Genomic DNA, 22,875 nt, shown 5'->3' on the forward strand with positions numbered 1-22,875 from the left:
GTTTAGCTAGTCAGGTTTCTACTCTGAAATCGGATATTGCTTCTCAGCCTGTGCCTTCTACACCACTACCTGTGTTCTCCCCGATCAACAGCCCTCCGACTTTTCCTTGGAACTACGTTACCTGGCTCCCATTTTACGAACCCGATGCCATCGCCAGCCTAGATAGTTAAGCATAATTAGTGTTGGTGCAATTGCAGTGCAAGTTGAGGAGGTGACTACTCGTCCCACCGATGCTCCTAGACAAAAGTCAATGTTAAGACTCCCCCAAACCTGGGAGGAAGCAAACCGGAAGTCCAAGGTTGGTGGGGTTTGCCCACAGATAGTCGCCCCCTCAACACCGAGCCTGTTGATCGAACCCAGGACTCGGCGGAATGCCATTGGAAAGGCATTCATATGGATGTGCATGCTCTGTCATCTAGCGATTTGGACACCAGTGTGTATAGGGGGCGTAAACGATTTTCAAAAGTGCCAAGGCCATTGAAAAGGCATGCTCCTTCCACTGAGCACGCTTCCCCGCTCCCATGTAAGATTCTCAGGGAACAAGAACATAGTCCTCTTCCCTCCTGCAGTTTTGGGTTTAGTCTTGAGTTGGTTGTGTATAACACATTGTTGAGGGAGAGCCAGTCTTCCGACCATTCTGTGTCGAGGTGCCCAACTTGCAAGCGCACAGTGTCCGAATGCCCAATGTCCAAGCATATGGTGTCAGATCGCCCAGTGTTTGAGCAATTGAGTTAAGAGCACTCAGTGTCCAAGCGCCCAACTGCTGAGTGGAGCCCAGTGTCTGTACACTCAGTTTCTGAGTGCCATGTGCCAGAATTCTCGCCTTCGGTACGCTTGACACCAGAAGCCAAGCATTTGGCACCAACGCCTGCTGTCACGGATCCTTCGTTGGAACCTATCCAACAGCAGTTGGATAATATCCTTGGGCTTTTACAAAAGCAATCTGCTGCCACACAGGATCAGGCAGACTTAACTCCTTCTCCCATTACATCAGATGAAGAAGACAATGAAGAAGCTGTTGATCAAGATCATCTTGCATCAGCTTATTCGGCCCCCTTGAGATCTTCCTCTTGTGCTATCCAAATTTCTTCTTTCCAAGGGCCCCGTCACCACCTGGTTTGGCCTTCTTGGTGAGACAGCCAGTTGCGGCCTCCAGACTGCCGAAGATGATCCTGTTCTCATCCTCTAGGAAGGCAGTGGGCATTGACAGCTGGTTAGCAGGAAAGAGGGAGCTGGGTAAAGGAGTTTTCAGCGCACCTCCCTCCCATCTGTCGCCAAGGAGGTACTCGTCTTACTCCACTGGGGAAGTGCCTTTGCTGGGAGTTTCTGCCTCCTCCCAAGGGGACTTCTCCAGCCTTGTAGACACAATGTGGAGGTCGGCTCTTAACTCTGCTAAGATTATGTTCACAGCTTCAGAATTAGACCATTTTGTGAAAGGCATTTGTTCTGACATGATATACAAACCATCGGTCCTTTACATTAGGAATTACTTTCAGAGCAGCTGGAAGTGGCCGTTGAACTTTCGAACAAGGTGGTTAGGAAATTAACTACCGGGAGGCAGGAGTACTGCCTGCCCGGATGTAAACATTCCAATTTGCTTTCGGCTGTCGCGCACGGCAGATTTGTTTTCTTTCGCTCCCTGCCCTGACCACCTTTGAGCTGTTTTTCCCAGTGGGATCTTTATTGTTTTTGCATTTTTTTTCTACCATGAATGTGGATAAACCTCGTAAGTCCTCCTTTCCCCAGCGTGTGTCCTGGGGTTGGAGGAAAGAAATGTAACACTTCTCGCTCTAGCATGGATATGGACCCACACGCCTTCTGCCCCACCTGCAGGGGACGTGTGTGTTCACGCACTTCTCCTTGTGCTGAGTGTTCTTCCTGGTTAGCTGAGCAGTGGGCGAAGTTTGAAGGGAGGAGACAATACTGTAGGAAGCCCACCAAGGCGTCGTCCAAGTGTAACACGCCCGCAACGACTCCCTTGGTGGCTGACCCATTGGGATCGTTTCTCCCTCCCGGCAAGCTTCCCCTTTTTGCTGCCTCTCCTTTGGGTGAGGATTTCCCCTTCCCTTCCTCATTCGTTTCGTTGGGTGTGGAAGGCTGCCATCGTTGGGTTTGGAAGATCACAGGGGAGCGGACGTTCAGGACATCCTCTCTGGGGCCTCTCCTCGCTCCCAGGGGCGAATTTTTCCCCCCGGAGCGAGTAGAGGCTTCCATGTTTGACCTGACTTTTTCCTCAGGTTTGGCAGTGGAAGCGTTTCTTGGTAGCCAGGTATCTGATCTCACCTCTGCCTGGCTGCATCTGCGTCTTCCTGGCGTTCCGTCACTGGAGGGTCTGGTATCCCATCTGTCAGGCGCTCTGGTGACAACCAACGCAGCCGCCACATCTACCACCACGACTGTCACCATGACATCTTTCGGGAAGCTGCCTGTGACGGTGGCCTCACACCTGGGCACCCAGGTGTCGGCCGCTCATGCCACGCTCCATTCCATGCTGCTGCCTCCTGATTTCCTGGCCCTCTTATCCCTGCCTGGCCCCTCAAGGATGGTGATTTCGTCAGTGCCATACATTTTTATGTCTGCTCCCGTTGGGGTGGAGCTGGATAGAAGGACCTCCTCCACCAGTCAGATTCTATCAGACCCCAACACCGGATCTGTTAGAATATGCAAAAGACCTTCTTCTAAAGAAGGCAATAAAGAAAGTCAGACATCTAAAATTTCAAGGACGCTTGTTCAGCGTGCAAAGAAAGACTCAGACAAAAGAAGAGTGATATTGGACCTATCAACTCTGAATTCTTATATACAATGCGACAAGTTCCATTATGTTGACCGTCTCTCAGGTGCGGACCTTACTTCCCATGGGGCCGTCACCACCTCTATAGATCTTACAGACGCATATTATCATGTCCCAATGGCGAGAAACTTCTCTCCCTACCTAGGATTCAGACTAGGCAAACAGGCCTACTCCTTCAGAGTAATGCCTTTCGGGCTCAACATAGCACCCAGGATCTTCACCAAACTAGATAGCACCCAGGATCTTCACCAAACTAGGAGAATCTGTGGTACAGGAACTGAGGTCTCAAGGCATCAGGCTCGTGGCTTATCTAGACGATTGGCTAATCTGGGCTCCCAACGACACCGAGTGCCGGAAAGCGACCAGAAAGGTCATCCAGTTTCTAGAATATCTAGGATTTCACATAAATGTAAAGAAATCTCGTCTGATTCCGGCATCCCAATTTCAATGGCTGGGAATCCAGTGGGATCTAAACACCCACAAACTTTCAATTCCGCCGGCAAAATGCAAAGAAATAGCCAAAGCAACGAGACAGTTCCTCAAGTGCAAACGAGCCTCTCGTCGCACTCAAGAAAGAATCTTAGGTTCTCTTCAGTTTGCATCAGTAACAGATCTACTTCTCAAAGCAAAACTGAAAGACATAAATCGAGTGTGGAGGAGTCGAGCCAATTCGAATCTCAGGGACAAAGTCTCCCTCATACTTCCAATCTTAAAGAAAAGACTACGACCTTGGACAACGGCCGAAAGTCTTTCCAAATCAATTCCTCTACAATTCCCTCCACCAGCTCTGATCATCCACACGGATGCATCTCTGACCGGATGGGGAGGTTACTCACAATACAAAAAAGTTCAAGGAACCTGGTCGAATCTTTTCCGTCACTTCCATATCAATATTCTAGAGGCAATGGCGGTTTTCCTGACTCTGAAACGCTTACGTCCAGCCAGGAACATACATATCAGATTAGTCCTGGCCAGTGCAGTGATAGTTCATTGTCTGAACAGGGGAGGTTCCAAATCAAGTCACATAAATCATGCAATGATAGCAATCTTTTCATTAGCAATGAAAAATCATTGGCACTTGTCCGCCACGCATCTGTCAGGAGTAAGAAACGTGATTGCAGATTCTCTGTCAAGAATGACTCCTTTGGAATCAGAATGGTCTCTGCACAAGAATTCCTTCAACTGGATTTACCAACAGATTCGGGACTTCAGGTGGACCTGTTTGCCACGGAATCGAATCACAAACTATCAGTTATATAGCTCGAACCTGGACCCTCGGGCCCACGCCACGGATGCAATGTCAGTAGACTGGAACAAGTGGCAGAAGGTCTACCTGTTCCCACCAGTAAATCTTCTGTGGAAAGTTCTACACAAACTCAGGTCATTAAAAGGCCGGATAGCTCTAGTAGCCCCAACTGGCCAAAGAGCAACTGGTTTCCTCTTCTATTAGAGTTGAAACTCAGAGCCAATCAGATTCCTCATCCAAAGTTAACCTAAGTAGTACAAACTCAGACTGTGTCAGCTTCCTCAGGAATGTTGAATGCCCTAACTTTATGGATTTCATGAAGTTCACGGCACAGAAAAATGCTAATATTGATCCTTTGAACACAATGTTTCTAGAATCAGATAAGAGAGAATCTACTCTCCGTCAGTATGACTCGGCAGTAGGAAAACTTGCCAACTTTCTGAAAGAATCAGACGTTCATACAATGACTACGAATCTCACAATCTCATTTTTTAAGGCCCGTTTTGATAAAGGCCTAGCTGCTAGTACTATTACTACGACTAAATCCGCATTAAAGAAGATTTTTCAGTTGGGATTTAACATCGACTTAACAGATTCGTATTTTTCCTCTATTCCTAAAGCTTGTGCTCGTCTTAGACCAACAACCCGTCCTAAAACGGTTTCTTGGTTTTTAAATGACGTTCCAAGATTAGCTTCAGACACAAATAATGAATCTTGCTCTTGTTTGACTTTTCTTAGGAAGACGCTGTTTTTAATTAGCCTGGCTTCAGGAGCTAGAATCTCTGAACTTACCTTGAAAGGACTTCTCAAAGATCTTCAGGTCCCCTTTTTGTTAGAGAGAATGGTGGAACCATCTCCTTGAATGGTATTAGACAACAAATCCTTTATTTTATTAAACAAGCCAACCCGGATTCAATTCCCCAGGTCCATGATATCCGTGCTGTAGCCACCTTACTTAATTACTTTCAACATATGAATTTTGATGAAATTAAGAAATATACGGGCTGGAAATCTCCAAGAGTTTTTAAACGTCACTACCTTAAGTCCTTAGAGGCTCTTAAATTTTCTGCTGTCGCTGCAGGGAACATTGTTTCTCCAGAGTCAGCTTAGTATTATGTTATTTAAATTGTAATTTGTAATTTAGTTTGCTTGCCCTACCAATTGGTATACCTCTCACCTACCTGCCTCGCTTGTATTCCCTGCCTTTCTACCTTGTTGACTGGGTTTGGGTTGCTTCACAAACCACTCCTGTCTTTGTACATACCATCCTTGTTAAAATTTTCACCAATTTTTGTTAATTTAGGTGATGGTTTTTAGTTAGATTGTTAAAGCAATATCTTTAGCTACATTGTTTTGTATACTTTACTTAACATATGCAAATTTAAATAATTTGTTATACTATTTGGATAAGTAAAAAGCATATTCAAAATTAATTTTATTTTCCTTAGTAAAATTTTTTGATTTTGACATTTGACCTTTTATATTTAACAAGCTTTTATGGCCAATTCTCTGCTACTATTTCACTCGGCGACACAGGTCGATCCCAGAAAAGGGATTTTGACAAAGGAAAAATCTATTTCTGGGTGAAGACCTGTGTCGCCCAGTGAACCCTTCCCTCTCTTTTTTCCCACCCTAGGCTGGCCTAAGCTTGGGTGCTATTTCGGGACGAAGGTTCTGGGTAGAAGTAGTAGTAGCGAGCAGAGTAGGACCACTGTAACGGCACCCCTTAGGTAGAGGGGTTTTGGGAGAGGAGAGGTCTATTTGGGTTAAGCATCTGTGGTAGTGGCTTCCACTCGCTCCTAGATGACATACCGACATCCTATAGGGATGATCGCTCCAGAGGTAGTAACTCTGGCATCCTATTAGCTGTATAGCTTTTTTCCCTGGTATATCTAGCAAATATTTATACCTAGAAATGTGTGCTATATGGGACATTTCACTGGGCGACACAGGTCTTCACCCAGAAATAGATTTTTCCTTCGTCAAAATCCCTTTTTTATGATAAAATAAAGTTTTTTATATACTTACCAAGTAATTACATGATTGGGACCCTCCCACCTCTCCTCTGATGGACATATGGTATAAACAGAATGAGATTGTCTGCTAAGTCATTCCTGGTATTCCTGTTAGTTGGCGGGACCAGTTGCCTGCACTGAACTTTAATTTAAGCTGCCATACAAGAGGAAACTATAGCTATGTAATTACTTGGTAAATATATATAAAACTTTATCATAAAAATGTAATTTTTATTTAATAAAATAAAGTTTTATATATACTTACCAAGTAATTATAGGGTTGGAGCCCTCCCTCCTCCCCTCATACGGACGTTACGGCATAAACAAATTGAGGCTCTCTGCTGTGTTGTTCCTCTCCTTCTCCAAAAGTGTTCAGTGCTAGTTACACCAAAACAAAACAAAAGAATTGCTACTGCGAATTTTCAAATTTTATTTGCTGGTTACTAGAAACTGATAGCTATATAATTACTAGGTAAGTATATAAAACTGTTTTATTATAAAAGTGTCATTTTTTAATATTAACCAGTATTTTCCTTTTTATTTTTTTTACAAAGGTATCCTTTGACAAATTATACATTTGGGACAAAGGATCCATTATTTGAAAGAGACCCAAGTGTTCCAGCAAGGTTTCAGAGAATGAGGGAAGAATTTGACAAGATTGGAATGCGAAGAAGTGTTGAGGCCGTCCTATTGGTGCATGAACATGGATTGCCACATGTCCTCCTCTTGCAGCTTGGTACTACATTCTTTAAATTGTAAGTGCTTAAAATTTCTCACTCTTTTATGGCCAGTAACTTATTATTTCATAAAAGTAACTTACCAAGTAATTACACTGCTATAGGTTTCCAACCACTGCAGCCTAAAAATTCAAAATTCACAGTAGCAGTAATTGTTTTGTGTAGGTGACGAGACCCCACCCTTTTTCGGGGGCCGAGAGGAACAACTTAGCAGAGAGCTTCAATTTGTTTTCTGCCGGCTCCTGACTAATATCGGGTGTTTTCTTCAGTCTTCTTCATTGATTTTTGGATGTTATTTCCTGAGTTTGGTGAAGTATTCAATTTTTGTTGTGCCTTCAAGCTTTAGTTATATTGTTGGCTTTGGTTAACACTATATCTAGCTTCTATTGTCAGAATGTCCGATTCTAGCTCTTCAAGCATTTGCTTCTGCAGCGGAGATTGTAAAACAAGGTTATCTAAGTCTCCTTATGACTCTCACACTAAGTGTGTTAGATGTAGGGGGTAGGAATATAATAGGGATAACACTTGCATAGAATGTCAGGATTAGGATGACAAAAAATGGAAAGTATGGAAGTCTCATTTGGACAAACTTGAGAGAGATAGAAAGAGGAGGTCGGCCTCTAGAGCCGAAAATAGAGCTAGCTTAGAGTCCACCCCTTTGCCTAGACTTGTAGAAGATAGAGTTATTCCTTCAACACTGATTTTGACTGTCTCCTGTCCTGAGCCCTCTTACTTCTTTACCACACACTCCTTTGCCTGGTTCCCATGCTTCCAATCTCAGTGCCATTGCTAGCCTCGAATCAAGGTTCGACCAGAAGATTAATTTAGTGGTGAATACTGTGGCAGAATTGGGGGCGTCCCTAAAGGTCCTGATGGAAAATGGGTCTACCAGTGTGCAAAGTGATAGTGTTGTGCATGTTAAGGAGTTGGCTGCTCGTCCCACCGGTGCTCCTAGATGAAGGTCCCTGTCCTGCTCCCCTGAACCTGGGAGAAGACATACCTTAGGTCCAAGGGAGGCCGGTGGGGTTTGCCCACAGGTAGTCACCCCCTCAGCCAAGCCTGTTGCCAGATCCCAGGCTGAGACAGGGCTGAGTGTGCATCGGCTCTTGTCGGAATCGGAAGGTTCCAGTCCAGACGAGGCGTCGATGCGGATTGCTCCCCTCTTCCAGTCAAGAGGTATAAGGAGGCCAGTCATAACCCTCAGCCCTCCTGCAGCTTTGTTGGTCCACTGCCTGCCTCTTCTTCAGCTCGACCTCCCTGTTTGCTAGGGACAGCCAGGAGTCCTTCTTGTACCTTGATTGCTCTTTCTTGATTCCCAAGCGCCTGAAAGACTCGCTCAGGCGCCCGCCGTCTTCCTTCAGTCTCCATGCATCTGTCGCCTTCCAAGCACTCAACGCGCGCCTCCATGCATCAGGCTCCTGCTCCCGAGCGTGTTGCACCAGCTCCCGAGTGCCTAGCACCAACTCTAGTGCACACGGCACCACCTTCTCCACCTCAAGCGCACTCTTCTACCCAGGAAGACCCTTCGTTAGCTCTGATTATGCGCTAGTTAGCAGAGATTATGAGATTTAAAAAAAAAACTTTCGGCTTCCAAGACCAAGGATACAGCTTCGTCTCCATCTTGTCAGATGAGGAGGACTGTGAACAGGAATCCACCTCTCCTTCAGCATCTGCTACCTAACTGAAGTTTTTCCTAGCCAGCTTTCTTGATTTCTTGGTGCCTGCTGCTCCGGTCTCACTGGCTTTGACTTTACTTATGAGGAAACAGACAGACGAGAGTGCTAGACTCCCAAGTTGGTACTTTCCTCCTCCTCGAGGAAAGCACTCAGAGAAGTGGATGATTGGCTCGCCTTGAAGAGGTAGCAGGTTAAAGCCACATTTGCTTTTCCTCCCTGTATGCTTATTTGGAGGAGCTACCTTTGCTGTGCTACTGGAGAAGCTCTCTCTTTGGGAGTTGCTGCCTCCTCCCAAGGGGACTTCTTCGGTCTGGTTGATTCATCTCGAAGTGCTGCTTTTGTGTCAGCGAAGATTATGTTTTCATCTCCCAAGTTGGACCACCTCGTCAAGAACATCTTTAAGGTGTTCGAGGTTTTAAGCTTCCTTGTTTGGACCGTTGGGGCTCTAGTGAAGAAGATCGAGGATTGCCCTGACCTTGCAGAGGACTTTGCTTCGGACTGGTTGATGGTGTTGTTGTGTGCCGACAAGGCAGTCAGGGATGGTTCCTTAGAGCTTATCTCTCTCTTTTCAATGGGGGTGTTAGAGAAAAGAGTTGTGGTGGTCCTTCACCACAAAAGTGGTCACCCAAACCCAAAAGTCTGCTCTCCTTTTCTCACCACTGGACAAGCCGAATCTCTTTCCCGCAAGCCACTGTTAAGGAGATATCATTGGACTTGCAGAAAGAGTCCACAAAGGATCTGCTGGCCCAGTCCACTAAGTGACCGTGAGAATCCTCTGCCTTCGTCGCTAAGTCAGCCTCTCCGCTGCAACCTCAGCTCTTTCGTGGAGGAAAGCAAAAGCTCCAGCCAAGACCATGTGCCAATTTGTGTCCGCTGTCGAGGTCCATTAAGAAGTCTACTTTCAAGCCGGTAGGAGCCAAAGCTTCGCCTCTTTTGGGAAGAATAAAATTGTATAGGGGCAGAACCTTGGATCCTCAAGGTCCATTCCATTTAGGGAGAAGCCTCCTTTAGTCAAGTCTCTCATTGTCTTGACTGCATACTTGGAAGGCTCCGAGAAGTTCTCGGCCCGTTCTCAGGAGGTCGAATCCCTCCTTCTCAAGAGGGCAGTAGGATCGCAACTCAGAAGGGTTCTACAACTGTATCTTTGTAGTCCCCAAGTCATCAGGGGGTTGGAAACCCATTCTGGATGCCAACGCCCTGAATCTTTTCGTCCAGAAGACGAAATTTCATATGGAAACGAGCCATTCCTTCATGTCTTCCATCCATCAGGATGATTGGATGATCACCCTGTACATGCAGGAAGCTTACTTCCATGTCCCCATCCATCCGGACTCAAGGACGTTCCTGTGGTTCGTCTTTCAGGCAGAGTTCTGTAGTTTTATATAAGTAACTTACCAAGTAATTACTTAGCTGATGATTATGCTCGCACGGCATCCTTAATGTTTTTGAAGTAGAGTATGTCCATGTATCCCACCTCCTATCAGTGTGGGAATCAGCTATGTAATTACTTGGTAGGTTACCTATATAAAAATGGCATTTTTATAGTAAAATAAAGTTTTGTATATACTTACCAAGTAATTACATGACTGGAGCCCACGCTCCTCCCTGCTGATGGGCATAAGGCATAAACAGATTGAAGTTATCTGCTGAAATCGTTCCTAATATTCCCGCTAGTGGGCAGAACTGGTCACCTACACAGACGTATGAAGTGTTAACTGTGAAATTTTGAATTCAAGCTGCCGTGCAAGTGAAGTAATAGGGAAAAAAAATAAGGTTTCCTAGCCTATGCTCATATGATTTTGGTAAGTAAAAACTGTAGTATTAGGTTATCATATGCATATTGTTTCTTACCAACAGAATCAACAAAAACATTAATAAAGAAGTTATTTACCATATTTATATTTATCAAAATATGTATTATACAATCAGCCATTTACTACGATCGAATGTTTCGTCTGCTGCTGAAAGCTACCTCATAGGTTTACCAATAGATTGCGATACATTCATTTGGAAACATTGTTTCTTACCGGCAGAATCAACAAAAACATTAATAAAGATGTTACCTACGGTAATATATGTTATATATATCCATTATATATTATATAAGTATGCAATCAAGCTCTGGAATTTACTACGTTTCAGCAGCTGAAAGCTGCCTCTTGGCTTGATATGAATACCGTTAGGTGGCAGCACCATCGTTTGTAAGCGTGCAGACGACGTTGGTGATGTACAGTAAAATGATTATAACTTGAAGTTTGTAGCGAATAGTGTAACTTTGCCTCTTGCTTCCCGTATCCATATTTGCAGGGGTAAAATCCAATAAATAAAAATGTTTCCTATGTAATGGCTCGAGTCTTGTGAGCAACTGAACAAAGCCATGTTATTATTCTTAAAAGAGAATGCTAGCACGAGTTACGGTATCAACTCAACGAAGCCTTGTTATTATGCCTAAAGAGAATGGTAGCAGGAATTGTCAACCACCAATTGATCGAAGCCATGTTGTTATGCGTAAAGAGAATGTTAGCAGGAATTGCCAACTACCAACTGAACGAAGCCTTGTTATCCGTAAAGCTCTCGAGATAATCACCAATAGGTGGCAGCACACGCATTGTAAGTCTGTAAATGTGGAATGCGGCGATGCGCTGTAGACGACGATAATGATATTAACACATTTTAATGAAAATATCGATAATAACAACGTAGATATTGATTATAATACTAGCAGTAGTAATTGCGGTGATGGTAAGTGTGATAATGATAAGTAATTATAATAAACTTTGGTTTTTAATAGGTTATTAGGATAACACCGAATGTTAGGCTGGGCTACAACATCTACGTGACGTTTCATGTATAATTTATGCCAAAATTCTTAAAGTTTGAGCCTACATTATGTACATAGGACGCAGGGGGATTTTTTAGGCCATTTTTTTATTAAAAAAGTGCGTCTTATACGCCGTCAAATATGGTACTTGTAAGTATATACAAAACTTTATTTTATTATAAAATTATCATTTTAATTTGTATTAACATTTTATAGATATTTTGCTGTTTACCTTAATATTAATATTTTAAAATTAGTAAATCATTGTTATAAGCATTTTAGGGGGCATATATACATAACATAAGAGTAGCTGTTGTTAAAGGGTACTGATCTAAGATGACTTAGGCTGTTTTGGGATGATGGTTTGGGGTGTATTTTTGTTTGAATTGATACTATATTGTTTTAGTATGATAATTTAAGGTATATTTTTGTTTGGACTACTAAATTAGGCAGTGAACTTTTAAAATAGACAGTTGTAAGCATTTTATTTTAAGGGTTACAGGGTATTTGGCAGTTGTAAGGATTTTTAGAGGGGACTTTGCATTTCTGCAGTGGGTTCTGGAACCTATCCCTGCGAAAAAGTGGGGGAGCACTGTATCCCCACTTTTTATATTACATCTTGAAGGGAAGGGAAGAAGATTGGAGGAGAGGGGTTACTGTGTAACTGTCCTATTATTTAGTCTGCTACATGTAGAGGGTTGCTTGTCTTGCGTTTTGGCTGTAGTATGGAAATGGAAGAGTCCTGGCTTCTGGGGCAAAAATCAGTCTTACAAAGACTACTACCCTTCCCTCTCTTAGACATTGATCTTTCTTATCTTTCTCTTTAGATTCTCCAAGATCACTAGCCTTGCCAGGAGGCGTTATAAAGCATGAGGGACCAGTCTCCAAAATATTTTTCGTTTGCATTGCTTGGGTTGGGGGTTGACTAAGAGTAGAGTTGGGTCTGTGATTCCTAGCCATTAGGGTAGCCTGTCTTAGGAAATGTCTTCATTTTTAGACAAGTCTGAGAAACATGTACTTCATACCTGTCTTCCATAACCCTAAGTTTTTCCTCTTCTTGCCTGCTGTGGGACATTGATTTTTTCAAACCAAGGACAGCTCTATAGGTGGTTACTTGGTTCTCACCTGAATATTATCTTAGATTCTTGCTAGGTATTTACTACGAAAGTTACCTGGTCAGTGGGTCGGTCAGGGCTTCTGCTCCAGGAAGGACTCCTCCTACTTCCTTTTAACATGCAAGGAAAAAAGGGTAGAAGTTGGATCTCACACCCAGTATGCTCATAAGTTTGGCAAACTGTCCTGGCAGGAACAATCAGATTGGCTTTGGTTGGTTATCCTCTGCTGCCTGTCATCTCACTGGAGCTCTTTTACACTGGCAGATTCATGCTGTCACTTCATTTATGCTGAGGCACAACCATCAGCTCCACACAACTGTTCTTTCTCCGTGAGCAGGTTACAGAAGTGCTAGTGCAGTGACAGGGAGGCAGGAACCCTTGAGTTCCATGAATTCTCCTTCTTCCTGAAATGCATCAGTTTACAGTTGCATTGAAGGAGGGTTAGAACACTTCAGTATTGTTCATAGGGGCCTCTTCTCCCCTTAGGACTCTGGCCCTTTCTACTTAGACTTAGATCGATGGTTCTAGTGGGAAGGCTTCCTATGCCCACTGCGAGCCATAAGATACTTCATGAAGAGCTAGGGCTCACAATCTGGTGTACTATCTCCATGTCTGTCTCTTAGGCTGGCATAGGAGGAGGAGGTATTTGATGAGTTTATGACTCCTCTGAGGAGGATGTCACTCATTGTATGCATTTGAGGATATACAAAGTGATGGTATAGGACCAGTCTTAACCCTTTTGGATGAACTTTGTGGTGCCTCTGAGCAATGAGGGTAGGTGTCTGGGTTGTAGGAATCACTTCCCTCGTACCAGAGGGACGTAACCCACAGGCCCCTAGATATTTTCCTGGTTGCTTACAGGTGGGGTAGGCACCCAGCTCTCCCATGTAACAAGGTTGGGGGGCGATAGGTAGACCTATTTGCTGCACCAATTTTGGGTTTGACCAGAAGTAGCTGCTGTTTGTCTTGAATTCCCATATGAGGGATTTTGTGGTTCTCCAATACTTTTTCCGTACTTTAATACCCTGGATATCTGCCCCAGGGCTTTACTGCTCTTGTCAGCTATGCCACCAGCGCAGGAACATGGCATTTCCAGGTGGAGTTCAACTTCTGTCAGTTGATGGGAATATCTCCCACCTAATGGGTAAGTCTCAGATATTATTAAGGCAATGGTTTCTATTTCTGTAGGAACATATAACAAATTTTAATGTAATTTGTGATGTTCAGCTTTAGTCAGTTGACAGGGACTACGTCCCATTTAATGGACAAGTCTCCTATATATTAAGGTAATGGTTTCTATTTGTGTAGGAACAAAGAACGAATTTTAATTAATTTGTATTTTTCCTAGGTTTACAAATGAGAGCCTTTTATATATTTGAACCCACCTCAACTGCCCTGCTTGGTTCCTGTGGCCTAAGGAAAAGTGGCTAGTGTTATTAGATGGGTAAGAGACATTCTCTCACTCACACTCCTTAACCACCAGTTAACTACCTTTTTACCAAGTTCAACAATGCTGAAGGGTAATCCTACTTGTAAAAGACTGGTTTGTACACCTATGGAAAATGAAAATTACTTCAAATTTCATTACATTGTTGACAAAATAGGTTGTTACTTCATTTTTCCACAAGCATATGGTATCATCTTGGTCTTTAGTTACTCTCATATAGGTTATATGCTAGGCTTTCATTCTAATGGGTTCTGTATTTGATACTGTTGACTTCAGTGGGAGATTGTTTTAAAAACCAAGTTTTTTTTTTTTTTGAGTGGCATTAATTTATATTATTGTAATTTTCAGACCAGGTGGGGAACTCAACACAGATGAAGATGAAGTTGAGGGCCTGAAGCGACTTTTAACAGAAACCTTGGGTAGACAAGATGGTATAAAGCAGGAATGGGTAATAGAGGATATCATTGGCAATTGGTGGCGGCCAAATTTTGAGCCTCCTCAGTATCCATATATCCCATCACACATAACCAAGCCAAAGGAACATAAAAAGCTTTTCCTTGTACAACTTGGAGAAAAAGGTTAGCATTTTATATCTTTTATGGAGAATGTGGTGTTGTTGATGAATTTTAAAGATCCTCATCTCTCCTATTTTGACTAAAAATTCATAAGGGATTACATGAAAAGTAAATATAATTTTTTACAATTTTTAATTTTTTAATATAGTAATCTACATTAAAAAAGCTTTTAGGTATGTTTTCTTAACTGCTTATTTATTTTTATTTAATCTAACATCAAGGTTTATTTATTTTACTTTATACTGTATAAACTTTAATTTCTTGTCTGTAAGTAATAAATTACTGAAAGATATTTCTAGTACTATTGTGACATGTATTACTACATGAACAACCAAGTTTTCATATTTTTACTGTAAAGGAACAGTTGGTCCTTATAAAAAATCACAGAGTATTAGGTAATCAGGCCCTGCCACTCAACTAATTTCACAAATGCTTGCCATGAGTAAATTAACCCATTATAATCTATCAGGATAGGCTGAAGTGCAGTCTGTACTTCTACAAATGTTAACTTAGTTCATAATAATTTGTTTAAAATTATAAAAACTATGTGATCGCCAGCATGATTTTTTGGGCAAAGTATCAGTGGAAAATACCATTTTCAGACAGCAGTCATTTATTTATTCATATATTCAATAAAGAAATATATTTATTATTCATTTGGCCAACTGAATGAGTTTCTGTAGCAGACCTCCTTGAGGATGTAGGCTGTGGAATCAGTGAGGCAGGCCATCAGGAAGGGGACTTCTTGGTATGCTTAGATCTCCAGAATGCCTACTTTCATGTTAATTTACATCCAGCTTTAAGAAAGTACCTTTGTTTCATCTGGATAGAGAATGTATTCCAGTTTCATACCTGGTGATAGCTCAGCAGGTATTCACCCAGACTTTGGCACCTGTGACAGCCTGGGGGCAGCAGACCAATATGAGGCTCTATAGGTATCTGGACAACTGGTTAGTACTAGCTGAGACAGCAGCAGAACTTTGACAGTGATTGGATAATTTTTGTGACTACTGCAAATGGAGGAAGTCAGTCTTTGTTCCACCACCAGGGATGAAAATCAACACTTTAACAACTCTCAATTTTATAAAGTAACTTACCAAGTAACTACATAGCTATTAGTTTCATTTATCGGCAGCTTAAATTTGAAAATTCGTGGTAGCTTTCCAATATTCTGGTGTAATTAACTCGCCCACCCACTATCAGGGAAGGATAGGTACAACATTACTAGAGAACCCAATTCGTTTCTGCCAGTTGACAGCTAAACATGGTTGTTGACAACAGCTTTCATTTGATATAGTATACATTAGTTCACCGAATGGTTTTCATAATTTTGGTGAAGTATTCTTTGCTTTGGTAGCAAGTGTGCTAATTGTATTAGCTTATTTAGTTTGGATTTTTTAATATTATTAAGATGTCTGATTCTAGTTCTGCTAGCAGTGACTAGTTGTGCTAGCAGTAGGTTGTGTAGCAAGGGCTGCAACACCAGACTTACTTCAGTCAAATATGACTCCCATACCATTTGTTTTCAATGTAGAGAACAAATTTGCTCCTCAGTCTTGACTTATGATGAAGGCAAAGAGTCGGATCAGGGGAATGGAAACGTTGACTACAGGCAGTCCCCGGTTATCGGAGGGGTTCCGTCCCTGACAGCATGATGATAACTGAAAATCGGCGATAATAGCGTCGGTCCTCAGTTATCGGCGATCAGCGCTGAAAACCAGGGATCAATGCCAGTAACTGGAGATCGGCGCCGATAACCAGGAATCGGTGTCGAAAATCTGGTTATTGTCGTCGCTAGACAAGCGCCATAAAACCGGATTGCTGATAACCGGGGACTGCCTGTACTTATTTAGATAAACTTGAGAGGAACAGACAAAGGAGAGTGACTGCTAAAGCCGAAGCTAAAAGTTCAGTTAGTCAGGGTTCTGTTTTGCATGGCCTTTTGACTTCTGTAACTGCCTTTTTTCCTATCACTAGTCCTCCGACTTTACCTGTAACTCCATTACCCAACTTCCAACCTTCTGAACCCGATGCCATTGCCAGTCTGGAAGCCAATAGACCAGAAATTTGGTCTCTTAGTTAACACTGTAGCTCAGGTAGGGGCTTCAGTAAGGGGCCTTATGGATAACTTTTAGTGCCTGTGATCACGGTGCAAGTGTTGTGTCAGTGGAGGTGGCTACTCGTCCCACCGACGCTCCTAGATGAAGGTCCCTGTCAAACTCCCCTAAACCTGGGAGGAGGCAAACCATAAGTCTAAGGGAGGTCGGTGGGGTTTGCCCACTGGTGGTCGCCCCCTCACCCGAGCCTGTTGTACGAGATTCCGAGGGGTCGGCGGACAGCTGCTGGAAAGGCGTCCATATCGGAGTTCGTGCCCTTTCATCGAGTGATTTGGATTCGGGATCCGATGAATCCAAGTGTAATGCGAGTAAGAAGCGCAGTTGGTGCTTTAAGAATACATCTAGGTCACTGAAAAGGCCAATATACGTGGCTGAGTCTGATTTCCCAATCCCATGCAAGCAGATCAGGAGATCAGGAAGAGAGTCCCAAACCATCATGTAGTTTTTGGGATGATCTGACTAATGTTTCGCCTGCAGTGTCAGTGTCATTGTCAGAACGCCAGTGTTTGACACCCAAACGGGTTTCCAAGAAGCCCACAGATTGTGCATCAGTATCAGAGTGTCCAGGGCGATCCCAGGGATCCTTGTCCGCAGTGTATTCTGAGCGTCCAGAAGGATCCAAGCATGTAGTGGGATCCAAGGGATCTGGGCATCCAAAGAATCCAGTTTAGTGGGATCTGAGAGATCCAAGTATTTAGTGGGATCTGAGGGATCCAAGTATTTAGAGGGATCTGAGGGATCCAAGTATTTAGTGGGATCTGAGGGATCCAGGTATATAGTGAGATCTGAGGGTCAAAGCATCCATTGGGATCCAAGGGATCCAGTCATCCAGTGAGATCCGAGGGATCCAGTCATCAAGTGGGATCCAAGTGTTCAGTGTGATCGAAGGGATCCAAGCACACAGTAGGATCTAAAGGATCCAAAGTGCACGTGGGATCAGATAAGCTCGTAGTACATGTGCGGTCATCGGTGTGCACTCACTCCCCTGCTGAGCTGGCGCCAACCTCATCCAGGCATACAGCGCCACACTCCACTCCTCATTCGGTTCAGAATCCTTCTCTGAAAACAATTCAGTGATGCTTTGACAACATTTTAGATCTGTTACGTAAACTGACACTACCTTATGTGTCCGTGGATCTGGCTCTTTCACCCATTTCGTCTGAAGAAGACGCCAAACAGGATCAGCCTTCTTCACCCTACGCTTCTCTTCTGAAGTATTTCTTGTTTTGCATCCCAGATTTCTTTTCACCAGCGACTCCGTCTTTGCCGAGTTCAGCTTTTATGATGAGACAGCCTACAGAAGCTTCTAGGCTGCCTAAGATGGTACTATCTTTGTCGTTGAAGAAACCACTGTCAGGCATTGAGAGTTTGCTGACAGACAAGAGGGATCTGAGCAAGGTGGTATTTTGCACCCCTCCTTCACGTTTATCTGGCGCTTGGTGTTCAAGACCTAAATTTGATAATCAATCAATCAATCTAAGAGGAGGTTTTTGTCTTATGTTGCTGGGGAAGTTCCTTCTTTGGGAATTTCTGTCTCCTCCCAAGGGGACTTCTCCAGTTTAATTGACTCATCACAGAGATCTGCATTCTGCTTATCCAAGATTTTATTCATGATGTCAGAACTTGACCATTTGATGAAGAACATCTTCAAGGTCTTCGAGATCTTAAGCTTTTTAGATTGGACTGTCGGCGCCTTAGCGAAGAAGATAGAGGACTGTGCCACTCTCCAAGATAACTTTGCTAAAGACTGGCTGGGAGTTCTCTCATGCGCTGATAAGGTGATCAGGGATGGATCTCAGGAGCTGGCGGCCTTATTTTTGGTGGGAGTGCTTAAGAAATAAGAACAGTGGTGTTCATTCATTTCAAAAGGGGTCACCCTTTCCCAGAGATCCACACTTCATTTCGCTCCTTTGGATCTACAGTTTCCTCCCCAGTGCCACAGTAGAGCATATTGCAACGGAGTTGCAAAAGAAGTCTACTTTAGACTTACTGGCTCAGTCCCCCATACGTCCGAATGAGTCAGGATGTTCTTCATCTTCTATTTCTTTTGCGCCCAGAACAGTCACCTCTACAACAGCAGACATTGGTAGTTCAGATGGGTTTTGATGAAACAAATGAATAAAAAGTTTTCATAACCATACCTATTTTATACAAACCATCAATCATATACAATGCACCCATCTACCATCCCAGTATTACATCCTTCTATACAAAACGAGGATAGCTACTGCCTAATAATGGTCTAAGGCATCGCATGTGTCAACAGTTGCGCATCGGTACTTTTTTTCTTAAGTGTACAAGACAGAATACACTTTAGGGAACATTTTGAACCTTGAATGAGGGCTGTGTGATTGATGAAAAGTATGTTTTGTTTTATAAAAACTTCATATATATGCTGTAATGTCAGTGAGATTACTGTACATTAATACTGTTTTGTATATAAAAAAAAATATTGAAAATACTTTACTATTTTTATTTAAGTGTCTTTCCTCAAATCTTATACTGTACAATAATAGCTCTTTATTATTTGGAATGAGTCTTACCTACTGTTAAAGTTAGCTTTATCTTCATGCCGTTTGGTGAGATCGGCATTTAAAAAAATCAAAATAAGCTTGACTAACTCACTAGGACTGTCTTTGTATTCATCTGTTCCCCACCAGATGGTGCTGGAATGTTTACGATCTGTCATATTTCTTCATGATCGGGTATAGACTGTATGTTGATGATTTCTTGCTAATTTCTCCTGTATGGTATTGCAATTGTTTTCTGTTTTTTGCTTTAAGTCATCTACAACAAGCAGAGATGAAAATATTAGGCTGTATAGGAAAGAGTTTGTGAAAACCAGTTGTTTGGGTTTTGCCAATATCAGTGTAGTCTATGTTAGCAGCCAAATTAGACTTGCTTCCCAGGCTCTAGTATTGTTTTCTTGGTATGTAGATTATAAGTGATGAGAGGATGTAAATTTTTGTGAAGGATCAGATGATGTTAAAGGCCAATAGTTTACGTAGACATTTAGGGCACGCAGGCAGCCTACTCAGTTTTTTCTTTTGCCCTCTGGTTTTGCTTCTCCTCCTTCATTAGCCTACCTGATAGCCTAGGTTAATTTCTCTGTCTCTCATTCTGCTCCATCTTCTTTTGCTCCCTAGGTGGTTTGGGAGAAAAATAATGTAATTGACATAAATTCTTTTATCAGCCAGGTTTTGATAGAAATATTAGGGCCAAAATCGCCCTCCCCCCAGTTTTCGACCTTTTTCGATTTCCCCTGCGAGAGAGTTGTCGGAGCCTTGGATTCTGTCTGTAGCCAGCCCTTTGGACTGCCCTGTGATGGTTGGTTGTCTCCTTCAACAGGGAACCAAGAAGTGTCTTGGGATCAAGGTTCTGTGCCCTTCAACAACTCTCTCGCACCGTTTTTTCCAGCTGGGTTTCAAATCTGAGCTGCTGCACAGCCACCAGCCGGATGGGTTCTGTTGTTTGTCTTGCGTTAGTTGGCTCCTGTGTTTCCAACTGTGACACCCTGAAAGCCACTTAACATAGCAGTTTTTTCCTCTAAGTTGGGAACACTGGCTGACTCTTGTAACATCCCTTTGGAAAGTATATAGTGATGTAGGTGGTTAGTACAGTTCGCGGGCTCCGCGATTCATGGGATTTTCTGTGGAACCTACCTAAAAATTATTCGTGGGAAAACTCGCCCATTCGCAGGTTTTCTGTGGAACATATCTATAAAAATATTCACGCTAAAATTTACTATTCGCTGATTATTTCGTTTTGTGGTAGAGACGTGTTCTGTATTTTCATATTATTTACTGTATAATAACATTAAATAATATTGTACAGTACAGTAATAATAATACTACAGTACATAATAGTAAGATTAAATAATAATAGTACAGTAATATTAAATAATAAGATTAAATAATTAAATAATAATAATATGTAATACTATACATAATAATAAAATTAAAAATCATACAGGTACCCACTGGTGATGAATGTTGATTATAGATGATGATGATGAATGAGCTGTGCAGTCCGTTCAGCAAAGTAGAGTAGTTACATCATCTCTGAGGGTGCCTCTTCACCTTCTTCAGGAGGCACTTTGTCAGGGGTTTTGGGAGGCACCATCATGTTATGGTATTTGAACATGGCAACAAAGGTGGTACAGTAGGGCTGCATGAGCTCATTAATGGCATTGGAAACATTTGTGCCCCTTTCTTCATTATCATCGCATGTCTTCTTTATTGTGTGCAGCTGCCTGGCTTTTTAAGAAATTTGTACAGACCATGAAAGTCTTCAAAATCCTGGTCCGTTGGTGGGATAGAGAGGGCAGCGAGTTCTTCTCCAACAGTGGCCTTCCCAAGCATTCTACCCTCTTCATACTCCTTTTCGATGAAGGCAACTGCACTTGAACTCACACCATAACAAGCTGCTACTTCTCCGTGACTTTTGCCTTCTCGTAACATTACAATGTCTGCCTTCTGCCTTCTTCTCGAGTGTCATGAGCTTCCTCTGGTGCTTAGGCTGTTTGCCAGAAGAAGCAGGACATTTAGGAGGCACCATAGGGCAAGATTCCAAAAAATATGCTTAGTCCACAGTACTGTACACAAAATATGCACAGCCTAGAGATTGCAGCGAACTGAGATGCTGGGTCATTTGCTGATTATCAGTAAACATGTGCGTAGGCATGTACACACAGTACTAATGCACATACATATAACATTGATATTCTGTGCATACTGTACATTTTATGTTTTGTTGTAAGGATGACTTTTAAATATGTATGTAAAGCATTTTAAGATGTTACATAGCACACAGGGAGCATATCTAAAATGCGCAGGACAATGGAACTAGCAGGGAACGTATGTTTACGTACATCTGCGGAATATTTTCATGTTGCGTACTAAGTTTATTTTCGTGACTACTGTACATTTTTGTGATGAAAAAAGATTTACTAATTTTCAAATAGTATTGTAATGTATTAACCCTTAAACTCTGAGCCTCTATTGACAAAAGTGTCTGCCATATGCCGATGGGGTTTGAGAGTTAGCGCCGAAGCGGAAAGAAAGTTTTCAAAAAATCACAGCACGCTTAGTTTTTAAGATTAAGAGTTCATTTTTGGCTCCTTTTTCTCACTGCCTGAACTTTAGTATGCAACCATCAGAAATGAAAAAAAATATCATTATCATATATAAATATTGGAAAATATGACAGCGCAAAAAAAATGTTCATATATAATTGTATACAAATCGCACTGTGAGCAAAACGGTTAAAGCTAATGAGTTATTTTTTTTTTTCATTGTATTGGACACTAAATTGCGATGATTTTGGTATATAACAAATTGTAAAACGATCAAAGCAACACAGAGAAAATATTATCACAAAATGATGCATGAATTTGTAACGCACGGACGTAAAAAATTTTTTTTTCAAAAATTCACCATAAATCGAAATATTGTGCTAGAGACTTCCCTTTTGTTGCAAAATGAAGGTAAATTATTGAATATTACTAGAATGTGAGAGTTTTAGATTATAATTGCATTTTTCAACCATTTCGGTAGAGTCAAAGTTGACTGAAGGTTGAAATTTTGGCACTTACTGTGATTTATATGAGAATATTTCAAAACTGATAAAAGCTACAACCATGAGTTATTTTTTGTTGTATTCTACATGACATTGCACACATTTTCATATATAAAACATTATGTAACGGCTAATATAAAATGGTGCAAAAATTATGACAAAGTGACTAAAGAAATTCTGAGATTTTCAGCAGAGTTAGCGCGTGCGGACGTAAGGAAAAAGTTTTTTTCAAAAATTCACCATAAATCGAAATATTGTGCTAGAGACCTCTCTTTTCTTGCAAAATGAAGGTAAATGATTGAATATTACTAGAATGTAAGAGTTTTAGCTTACAATTGCATTTTTCGACCATTTCAGTCGAGTCAAAGTTGACCAAAGGTTGAAAATTTGGCACACCGTGATTTATATGAAAATTTTTCAAAACTGATGAAAGCTACAACCATGATTTATTTTTTGTTGTATTCTACATGAAATTGCACATATTTTCATATATAAAACTTTATGTAACAGCTGATATAAAATGGTGCAAAATTTACGACAAAGTTACTAAAGAATTTCTGAGATTTTCAGCAGAGTTAGCACGCAGACGTAAGGAAAAAGTTTTTTTTTAAATTCACCATAAATCAAAATATTGTGCTAGAGACTTCTCGTTTGTTGCAAAATGAAGGTAAATGATTGAATATTACTAGAATGTAAGAGTTTTAGCTTACAGTTGCATTCTTTTACCATTTTGGTCGAGTCAAAGTTGACCGAAGTTT

The 22,875-nt window shown here is 41.9% G+C and overlaps 1 protein-coding gene across 1 annotated transcript in view; it reads left to right on the forward strand.

Annotated features, from left to right (window-relative positions):
* Window positions 1–22,875, forward strand: part of Cpsf5 (cleavage and polyadenylation specificity factor subunit 5) — a 50,468-nt gene that overhangs the window by 11,041 nt on the left and 16,552 nt on the right. Inside the window, exons 2-3 of the mRNA XM_067130405.1 lie at window positions 6,607–6,807; window positions 14,197–14,426. Of these exons, the coding sequence (XP_066986506.1) occupies window positions 6,607–6,807; window positions 14,197–14,426 (431 nt within the window). The remainder of the gene's footprint in view (window positions 1–6,606; window positions 6,808–14,196; window positions 14,427–22,875) is intronic.

Source organism: Macrobrachium rosenbergii, chromosome 3, assembly GCF_040412425.1.
Source record: "Macrobrachium rosenbergii isolate ZJJX-2024 chromosome 3, ASM4041242v1, whole genome shotgun sequence".
Lineage (NCBI taxonomy): Eukaryota > Metazoa > Arthropoda > Malacostraca > Decapoda > Palaemonidae > Macrobrachium > Macrobrachium rosenbergii.